This window comes from Leuresthes tenuis, unplaced genomic scaffold, assembly GCF_036924035.1.
Source record: "Leuresthes tenuis unplaced genomic scaffold, fLeuTen1.0.hap1 SCAF_16, whole genome shotgun sequence".
In the NCBI taxonomy this organism is placed as follows: domain Eukaryota; kingdom Metazoa; phylum Chordata; class Actinopteri; order Atheriniformes; family Atherinopsidae; genus Leuresthes; species Leuresthes tenuis.
The window spans coordinates 20,380,350-20,391,193 of NW_027325370.1; the positions used below are offsets into that span (position 1 = coordinate 20,380,350).

General features: G+C 41.4%; 1 protein-coding gene across 1 annotated transcript; it reads left to right on the forward strand.

The window, feature by feature from the left end:
• The first annotated feature begins 545 nt into the window (after positions 1-545).
• wnt7ab (wingless-type MMTV integration site family, member 7Ab) lies at positions 546-8,242 on the forward strand. The gene is made up of 4 exons (XM_072366526.1): positions 546-939; positions 1,462-1,688; positions 4,390-4,661; positions 6,587-8,242. The coding sequence occupies exons 1-4, from the start codon at positions 869-871 to the stop codon at positions 7,067-7,069; spliced, it is 1,053 nt and encodes a 350-aa protein (XP_072222627.1). The 5' UTR covers positions 546-868; the 3' UTR covers positions 7,070-8,242.
• Positions 8,243-10,844: the final 2,602 nt, after the last annotated feature.

Sequence of the window (10,844 nt, forward strand, 5' to 3'; positions counted from 1 at the left end):
GCGCCACCAGATGTCGCCGTTGCAAAAGGTAGCTGTTTGCTGAGAGGAGACAGAGGCGCGCAGTCGGTCGCACTCACTGGATGCGTTAGAAAACAAAAGGTGGGATGAATGCTCCTTTTATGTAAAAGCGATGATGATAACAACAAGAATGAAAATATACACATAAATAAAATTAAACAGAAAGATAAACGATAATAGTAAAAATATAACTTTTCACAAATGGCCAATCAAATCGTCTGTCACAAGAGTGGGGAAATTAGCCTCTTATTACTCGCTTGGTCTCTGCTGGAAAATCCTATTTGAAAATTAATACAACGATTAAAGTGGGATCTTCCTTTGTGTTTCTTCGGGGATATCCAGACACAGACCCCAGTGTATGACACACTGACTTACTTAATAACCAAATTAATAACAGACCCAATAAGTCAAGGTGAATTCTCAGCAGAGGACTGTGCGAGCTTGTGTCTGCTTGTGTGTGTATGTGTGTTGAGATTCAGCCCTGGCGGGATTCTTCAGCAGGGCCCCATGTCTCCTGTGAACACGCCCCAGATAGATGAGGCAGATATATAGCTAAGACCTGCGGGTAGCAGAGGAACTGTGAGACAGAGATAATCGCACTTGCTCACCCTCGAGGGTTACCTGTGACACCCTCGCAATGACAAGAGGTCCGAGCGAAAGGGGGGCATGTAAAGGGAGTCTGGATGGTATCCTATTCGGCGGTTTATAAAAGTTCCCGAGCGTCCGCTGCTTTTCGTCATTTTGGACTTCCTTTGGAGTTACCTGTGCCGTGATCGACCGGAGAGCACAAGCGAACCGAGTTATTAATCAGCTCTGCAGATCATTGCATGAAACTGAGAGCTGGGCCGCAATGAGTCGGAGAACAAGACGCTGGATTTTAAGAGTTTTGCTTTGTTTGGGGATTGTTTACTTGAAAATTGGGTGAGCTGCGTTTGTTTGATATCAGATTTTTTGAGTGCCAGGTTATTCCCAGAGACAGGAGACTTAAACAAACTTGATACATGCAGACTTCCAGCTGTTGTTAGTCATTCAAAAACGACCGAGTCCCATATTTCCTCATAAACAGGTAGATGATTTAATAAATAACAAATAGAACGTCAGTAAGGTGAACTGACTCGTAGTAGCTGCGGGCTTACTCATATACCATTTATCACACCTTTTAAAGACGGTAAACGTCATACAGGTATAGTACTTTCCAAGTATGTGCAACTCTAATGTAAAGTAAAGTACAAAATGGAGCTTCTTAACGCATAAGCTTGTTGTTGATTATGTAAAACCTTTTTGGATTGTTTCCATTGACATGTTTAATGAAAGTATAAGAGAGTTGCATCTGACTGCAAAACCTAACGTCAAGTAATAAATGTTAAAAAAATATATATTAAAAAGTGATAAATCAATGGTTGATGGCTTCCTCTCTCAGTCCTGTCCATCTTCCATTTGCAGTGGATTCTCGTCGGTGGTGGCCCTAGGTGCGAGCATAATCTGTAACAAGATCCCCGGTTTGGCCCCCAGACAACGGATTATCTGCCAGAGTCGCCCCGATGCCATTATCGTCATCGGAGAGGGAGCCCAAATGGGCATTAACGAGTGTCAGTTTCAGTTCAAAAACGGGCGCTGGAACTGCTCGGCGCTTGGAGAGAGGACCGTCTTCGGAAAAGAGTTGAAAGTGGGTATGTTGCTGTCTGTTAACGTTTGTTTACAGTTAGAAACCCGTTTATAAGCACAATTTATCACCAGTTTATCATCAGTAGATCAATCACCAGGCCCAGATGCGTATTTTTCTCCGTAGATTTACGCACAGCCTTTACTTTTGACATAATAAAAAAGAATAGAAAAATTAATTGAAATTGAACTGTAAAAAATAGGTTAATATAGAAGGTAATAGATCATCTGTTCTATTGTTAATCTGATCTCTTTTGACACTGAGGCATCCTCTTTTCTATATCTCAGTATTTGTCATCTTCAGTTATGCACTGTACAAACTTCTCCTATAACATAGATCATCAAACATCCTCCACTATTGCACCCACAGTATAAGAATTATCCCTTGAGGAGCCAGTGTCATTTACATCAGGCCTAGTTTTGCCAGACTTTTCCCTGAGTGGCTTTTCTGAGCATGTATAAAAGGTATTTGAAGCCAGCATTGTAACAAAGCTCTTGTGAATGTTGGCAGCCTTTCCTTTCAGCCCGACAGAGTCTCCAGAGGCACATTTTCACTGGTCTTTATCCTGTCTTGCGATAGGTGCTGTGGCTCTCACTGTAAAGATGTAGACCTTACCACGGGTATAAGTTACAGTGAGGAATTGCCAAGAGGAAAGTGAGACTTAAAAAGGCAAAATTAGAGACACAAATTAGTCCAAATCATCGTTCCTGCTACTGAAGTTCACCCTCTAAAGATGGATGAACTTCAGGAGACGCAGAAATTTTGTTTGGAATTTTGTGGCTTATTTTCTGGTTGCTATTATATATGATATGATGTTATAGATCAAAGGCAGTTGATTGATGATATTGGGGATTCTAATACCAAGAAACTTGAACAATGTTAAGTCAAGAATAACTGATGCTGTTTTTATGGTGATAATAAATAGAAGCAGTTTAATAACATCAGAGGTGGCTTTGTAAAACCATTTTGATAAACACTTTTCTTCCCCTAGCTTAATATATTCAAATCAAAAACAAAAATAACACACACACACACAAATACTCCAAGACACAATGGCCAATAGCTTGGGCCAGCTGTTTGAGGCATTGTTGCCTTCTGCTGTTGGAGAGAAAAGATTATCTCTTCGTGCTGCTGAAATGAAAACAGTGGTGTTTGACAATCTGGTCCATTATGAATGAGAGGTTTTAGCCAATCAAGAGTTTGCGTTTTCGTTTGAGTCTGCGGCTTGGACAGCCGTACCAAATAGATTGGTTTCACTGATCAGATTAGCGCAGAAGGCGAATGGTTTTAAATGAATACCATTGTTGGTGCTCAGACTGAGGGAAGCGATGTGGTTTGCAGTTGTTCTTCAAGCAAAGGAAGAGTCATCAGGCTGACATAATGACAAAATGCTTGGATACTATGCACCTTGCAGACTTCAGACATTTTCTGCGTCAACATTTGAACTTCCTAGCTACACTGCGCTGTCTGAGATGAAGTCCATGCAAACAGGTTGCTTGTTGAGAGGTTCATAAGTGATAGTAAACTGCAGCTCTTACTTAAACCTGTGCAGGCTTTTGATACCTTTTTATGTCTTTCCCTTTTTTTGTCTTCTCTCTTTCAAATCTATTTCATCTCTCATTACGAGGTTATGAAGAATTCATACCATCTCTTGTGGTGAACCCGTGCACTCAGAACTGAAGGGGAAAAAATTAACAACGGTGCAGTCAGAACTGACTGACTGCTCTGACACACCTTCTTTTTTGGCTCCAGGCCCATCGAGTCTATAAAAACGTCCACATAATTGATGCCTCAATATGAGTTTTGTTTTTTTTTTTCGTTTTTTTTTTTTCAATGGCAAGGGCACACATCCAAGATGTTTATCAGAAACGTGGCAGCTTTACATAGTGAGCCGAGTGGCAGGAGGAAGCACAAAGAAGGTATGATGTTTGTTTAGGACAAACAGTGACAAGAGGAGTTTATTTACACATAGATATGATGAATGTTGTAATCAGTGTTGTAAGCAGTTTCCTGTTTGCGTGATAATGTATCGTAGATCGTCAAATTATGACCTCTACTTGCTGATTATGCTTAAGAATACACGCTTTTATTCAATTCGAGGCTGTTTTGACATTATATTAGAGGGAAAATGCTTTGCTTTGATACAAAGCGAGTATTCAAAGAAGACATTTGCAGAACCTTCTCTTGGCCCACCATTTGGATTGAAAGCTTTACTGCTGGAATTGTCTACATTGAAGAGTCCTGTCAGATTAACCTTTACCTATTTGTCTTATTTGTCGATATTTCCGTGTGTGTAAATGATTTGTTAGCTGGACATGGGTACAGATAACGGCAGAAAAAAGATTCTGATTTCACTGCCTTATGAGTTCACTCACAATGTTACAGCTTCGAAGTGGATCAATAGCCCTTCCTTGCCGACAACCCTCTTATTCATACAGCTTTGTTGACTATACTGCCAGCAGACATTTTAGTTCACGGGCAGGACAGTTTCCAGGTCAGGTTTCAAAACACTGCAGTCCTTGAGTGATATGTTAGAAGACTGTGATGTAAGCACCCATTCAGTTAATAATTGATCTGTTTTGCCTCTTTTAAAACCCTTGTACATACTTATTCTATTCCCTTAAACAGAGGGAGACACACCAAAATCTTTTCTATTGTCTCAAAATCTGCTATATCTTATTCAGCACCTTCTTTTTCTGCTCCCCTAGGCAGCAAAGAGGCTGCATTCACCTATGCCATCATTGCAGCGGGGGTGGCCCATGCCATTACAGCCGCCTGTACACAGGGTAACCTGAGCGATTGTAGCTGCGACAAGGAGAAGCAGGGTTTCTACAGTAAAGACCAAGGATGGAAGTGGGGAGGCTGCTCGGCAGATATCAGCTACGGCCTGGGCTTCTCCAAAGTTTTTATTGATGCTCGGGAGGTCAAGCAGAATGCCAGAACGCTCATGAACCTCCATAACAATGAGGTGGGGCGCAAGGTGAGTAAAGAGCAACTGCATTATACCTGACTTTAATGATCATGTAATTTAGGTAAAAACTATGCTGCTGTTATCACCAAGAGTCTTTCGGACTGAAACATGGTGGTCAAGTTGATGGATGAAATTGTGATGCTGGTCTCAGTGAGTGCTAACAGTCTCTGCCATGCTTCGGTGTGGGTGAACCTTGCCAAAGCTCTGGGCACCGGGGCCAAGCTTAAACAAGAACCGGAATAAAGAGCTGCTTTTAGGAAAGAGCTGTCTAAGTGGCAGGGTTTGATTACAGCCCAGATCTCTGCACTGAAAACAGATTGACACTGTACAAAAAGGCATTAGCCCAGTCCCCCCATGTTTTGCACCACTGGGACAGTATACGGTTACCGTCATGACAATCAGCAACCACACTTTCATCCCAATCATACCAACCCACATCAAGTGCAGTGTGCTTGCACATCCACCTCAGGGGTGTTTACTGTTATATTAAAATGTGAAATTAACGTATACTTGATAAACTTCACCTGTATAGTAAATCAAATTCATACTTAAATGAATTAATTTGGCGTAAGATCCTAGCAACCAATTTGGCTAGTTTGCTGCCAGACAAAAATAGAAAAATAATCAAATTTTATGTGCAGAAAAAGTGACAAAAAACAGCATATTACACCGTAAAAACACAAGGGACAGCAGTAATATGATAAAATACCAAGGATAAAATCTAGCCGGATTGTTTTCATTCAAATGTTTTTCCTGCATGCATGGTTGCAGAACACTGCAGAGTTACAAAGAGACTCCAGTTGGTCTAGATGTTAGAGACTATGTAGACAAATGTGCCAACGTAAGGGTTAGATATAGTGAAGCATAAAGAGGCAGCGTTGCCCAAGTTAACTGATATCCTTTCTCTGTCTGACTCTGACCAAAGAAAGCCTGATTCACACAACCAACACGTCAGACAGTGCAGCTGAAAAGCCCCTTCAAACACAATTGTAAGGGGCAGATCGTTTTCGACATGCGTTTCAGATCCATGAATTCAAATTGGCTTATCTGGACAGCTAAATTGCCTCCCAGGGAAAAGATTGTACTCGTGGATTCAAACTTTGAGCGGCCTCACTTATGTCCCTTTCTTTCTGCTAATAAATAGACCCTCTGTTTTGATAGTCACCCCTCCTTTATTTATGCTAATCAAAAGCAGTGACACTGAGCAGGAGCGCCGTTCACAGCTCTCCGGTGGAAGACATGAAGACAATGGCTGTCACAAGTGTTAGTCACAGAACAACTGATGGATTAGGGTGTTGAAGCCAAGGTTTTTATGAAGTGGTTTGCTCAGGGAAAAGTTAGTTTTTTTCGTCCTTGTTCTCATGTCTGTATTTGGAGTTTACTGTTACAGTTTTCTTGCCAAGATCACAGATATAAATTTCTCACAAATGGCTTTCGGCGACCATATTGCATACCAAGCACCGAGCATTTTAGAAAAAGGGAAATTGCAATTGACCTTGTTGCTAAGGAAAACTCCAGTGGCACTTCTCATTGTCATCAGCTCAGGGTTTAGCGCTAATCCTAGTCACTCGGCGCCTTGTACAGTCACTCTTGACTTTTGCGGGTTGTGTGTGGTAACTACACACACAGAGCCTGAAATCTGATACATTATTTTGGCTTCTGTGTATATGGTATCACACTGCTGTGTGGTGGGGTTGTATTTAATCCCCAGCCACGGTGTATTTGTAAGTCACGTGTTTAAAAAAATTTCACGTTGTCTCAAAGAGTTGCACTGTGAGTTTATTCAAGGGTCTTAGAATAAATAGACATTAATTACATTTGAATTCCTCACATATTCTGATTATGTATAAGATAACATTATTGAGACATAACACTGTGAGTGCTTCCCAGTTCCAGATTTTTACTGTGTTACCAAGTTGTTTTCCTGTGTTTAGATTCTGGAGAAGAACATGCGACTGGAATGCAAGTGTCATGGCGTCTCGGGCTCCTGCACAACCAAAACCTGCTGGACTACACTTCCCAAGTTCCGCGAGCTCGGCTACATTCTCAAGGAGAAATATGCCCATGCGGTGCATGTGGAACCAGTCAAAGCTAGCCGCAACAAGCGTCCTAAATTCCTCAAAATCAAGAAACCCTACTCTTACCGGAAGCCCCTGGATACAGACCTAGTGTACATAGACAAGTCACCTAACTACTGCGAGGCGGACCCTGTGACAGGGAGCCTGGGCACACAGGGTAGGGTGTGCAACAAGACAATGATGCAGCACATTAGCGGCTGTGACCTGATGTGCTGTGGTCGGGGATACAACACGCACCAGTACTCGCGCGTCTGGCAGTGCAACTGCAAGTTTCTGTGGTGCTGCTATGTTAAATGCAACACCTGCAGTGAGAGGACAGAGGTGTACACATGCAAATGAGAATATTTATTGGATGGTGCGTTTGTGTGCGTGAGAAATGATGTATGTGAGTGTTCGTGTTTTCATGGACCAATTTTACAAAAAAGCTGTTTTTGCAGCCTCTTAATACACAATGAGCAACTACTGTACTGTGTGAGCAGCGAGCAGAAGATGGGTCGTCATGGTTCTTTTTGCACACAAAGCTCTTCAGCCCTCTTCTGGGGCGGTTCGTTGGGATGCAGTCTCGAAACGGCGTTACAAAACACTGTTAAGGGAAAAATTTGACCCTGGCCAATGGGAGTGGGTGACTGCAGTTTGAGTCACCGAAGCAAAATGTCAAGACTTTAAGCTATATGGACGTCTACTGACTTTTTCACTGTTTGGACTTTGCCAATGCAAATGAATTATGGTGGATGTGATGCTGGGCAGGACACACTGCTGAAGTTCTCGCCGCCTGTGCACAGATGAAATGACACAGCCATTTGGAATATTTAACATACTGTATTTAGAGAATGAAAATTATTACTATTAATTTATTCTATAAAGAACTACTGATTTTGTCCATTATGGATCAAAAATAACTAAATGTCATGAGGTTTTAGTTTATTAAGCAATGGAACATGTCCACAGTTAACACACTGGATTTAAATCTTCCTGGAAAAAGATGTCACTTTGTAGAATAATGTTGTTCCAGAGGGAACCGCTGTGGGCTACACAAACTGAACTTCTTGCCTCCTTATGAGTTTGTCTTCCCTCTTTTTGCTGCTAGTCTAGAAACTCCCAACTGTTGAGGTAGAAGGCTAAATGCTGCCATGACTCTCTTCAGTGGCAAGACTCACTTCAAGCTGATTTAACTGGAATCACTGATTAAAAACACAGGCACATTTTCCACGTTTGGTAAATATTGGTTATAGAGTATATATTTGTAAAAGCCTATTTTTATATGAATGTTTTATTTATATCTTTTTTTTTCTTTTTTTTGCATATTCAGAGTCGCATACAGACCCTGAGATTTGTTTTTAAACCCTGGTGAAAAAAAGCTGATACATGTAAGTTGGCCCAAACTGTCACTGCCTTAGTTGTATATTGTAAGAGATAGAGACTGTTTGTATGTGTCTGTGTTCAAACATCTGTGTTTACTGCATTTCATGACTACTACTGATGGAATACAGGAACAGAATAACACTAACAAGACATCATTTCATTATTGCCTCCTTGCACGTCACTGACGTATCAATCTGTTCATGACAGAAATGCAAATACCATAAAGAAATAACCTAAGGGGAATGTTTTGCTATATTTGAAAGAATATATTCGAATAGTTGTGATGCTGTGTAAATATATGGAGAATTTGTTGAGCTTTTGTGCAATAAATTGTCTTAATTGCTCATTAGATGCGAATAGATTAACTACTAGAGTGATTATACTTACTTTAAAGTATACGTAACACTGAATCTTACTTCGATTAATAGTATCCATGTTGAAGTTTGCGCCACTGTCAGGCACTTTAAGGGTGCAATATGTTGTCTAATACCACGTGGTCACCATAGAGATAAATTAGCTCTAAGAGGACAAGCACAATGTGTGCAATACTCGGATGAAAAAGAGATGTTCTTTGAGAGGGGAAAGTTATTCAGGCTTAATTGAGGGCCCATCTTGCAAGCTGGGAAGCAGTTGAATGTGTGCGAGGAGAAAAGTGTTTGTGCCCTAATGGTAGGGTACCGTTGTAATTGATGAGGCTGGTTGGACAGACGTGTCACAGTGATGACTTGCTCAGTTGGGGGAGTGGGAGCTGTCAGGTGATAGATGACTCGCACATCTGCTTCATTCACTCCTGGGCCGCTAGTTGCTACAACAACTCCAGTGCAGCGGAGAAAATGCAGGGCAGTCTCCAGGAGAGGCCGGCCGACGTGTCAGGGAAATGTTAACGACACTAAAGCCCACAGTCGTTACAGATTCCACTCTCATTGGCCTGGAAGTGGGGTGAGGAGAAGGGCCCAAAGGTGTTGATGGAAAACCTGCTCCCAATAATCTCCTCGGACTGACAAATGTAGCTTGTAAAGTTTTCACCTGTGCTAGATTTTTGAGCCCTTTCCCAGTAAAAACACACATTCTTTATGAAAAAGCGGAGAGGAAGAACTGAGAATTCAGGTTTAACTTACAGTAGATAAGCCATATCGTGTATCAGTGTCAGTGATAATCTCCCCAGAAAAAAGGGAAAAGGGCGTGAAGGGATAATAGCAGAGGCTTGTCTCTGTCTGACAAAAGCTTTGGGCTTTCATAATATTGATACAAAAGACTTTTATAAGAAAGGGCAGCTGCTCAAAAAGCTCTGGTTAAAACTAAACTAGGGTTTTGTGTGCAAGACTCGCATCACATTGTCTCATGAACAGCACACTTGCATCTTTGAGTCCTTTATATGTGTCATTCATTTACTTTCACCTGCGGTATTCTAACACTTGAATGGTAGCTTTGCGTGGATATCTTGAATGTGGCCCTCTAAAGTTACAAGCTCCCCTTAAGTTCTAGTAATACGGATTAATAGCCAAGATTAAAAACATTAAACCTGTTATTTCCTGCATGAAACGTCTTCTTTTAATCAAACAATGAAGTTTAGCTACTGTGTCTGGTAATCCACCTGCAGTGTTTCTCAGCCAGGTGCAAAGCACCACCACACAAAGTCCACAGTCACTTCATCCCAGTTGAGTCACAACCACAAAATGCCACCTTCTTTGATATTTCAGCCTATGTCAGACAGCCTGAAGGATCACTGAGATCCTGATTATACTCTTAGCTGTGTTTCTCCATAAACAGGACCAGGCCCATGCCAAGATGTTCAGGGGTGTAATATCCATGTTGCTCTGAAGTGGGGTTGAGTTACCCTTTGGAGTTTTGTTGATGAAGGCACACACACACACAGACATGCTCACCCCATCACCTGCGGTAGTTGGAAATTGGTGGTAGCAGTAGATTTACGGTCGGTACTCTGGCTCACTCCCTTTGTTATTGTTGGAGGTCTGCCACAGCTTCCCAATCTGCTCTCATGACCTGTTACATCAGGGCCGCCCAGCTCTGAGCTCCAGCCAGCAATTAGAGTCAAAGCCGACAATGAGTCTTTAAAACATATTTAAGCAAGACACGTCCTGCTCTGCGTTTTATCATTAGATCAGCCTTGACAGCATGAGTGATCCGATTTATAGCTGACATTCAAATTTATCTGATGATGCTGGCATTTGTTGAAACCAGTAAGAGGATTTGGGATTTTTTTTGCGGATTCATTTACTGAACCTCCATGTAATTACAATCTACAAAGTGATCAGATTTCTTTATGCTGTCTGCTGTCCTCCTTTATATCTTTATGGTAGCAAGTTACATATGAAGTACAGATAACATCTTGGATTTACTTCACCAAAGAAAATCTATGAATACCGGTAATGCCAACAATGAATAATGAAATGACTCATAGTTTTGCTCCTAAATAGCTGTTAAATCATTCATCTTACAGGGCCTTTATTAACCCACAGCTCTGAGTATTCGTGTCAATTATTCTGTTTCAACATTTTCCAGAACTTTACTCAGACAAGTGGACAACGCTAAAGACAATAATTTGAAGGAGGAGGAGCCAGAAAATATGCTCTGCAGTTTTTCTCTCCCCTTCGCTCTCTCTGACCATAAATCTTCTGACACATGATTATGTCAGTCATACTTTTGTTTTTCCTCTGGTTGAGACATGCACAAGCACCTGAGCGCTGCACACTAAATTGCAGAGCACAAGGTTGTCTTTATGTGATTCCAG

What these genes read in the sequence shown, in the direction of transcription:
- wnt7ab (XM_072366526.1), top strand. Translation starts at nt 869, where the DNA reads ATGAGTCGGAGAACAAGACGCTGGATTTTAAGAGTTTTGCTTTGTTTG. An exon ending in CGGAAAAGAGTTGAAAGTGG is followed by an intron (nt 1,689 to 4,389) that starts GTATGTTGCTGT and finishes CTGCTCCCCTAG; the next exon opens with GCAGCAAAGAGGCTGCATTC. An exon ending in ACAATGAGGTGGGGCGCAAG is followed by an intron (nt 4,662 to 6,586) that starts GTGAGTAAAGAG and finishes TCCTGTGTTTAG; the next exon opens with ATTCTGGAGAAGAACATGCG.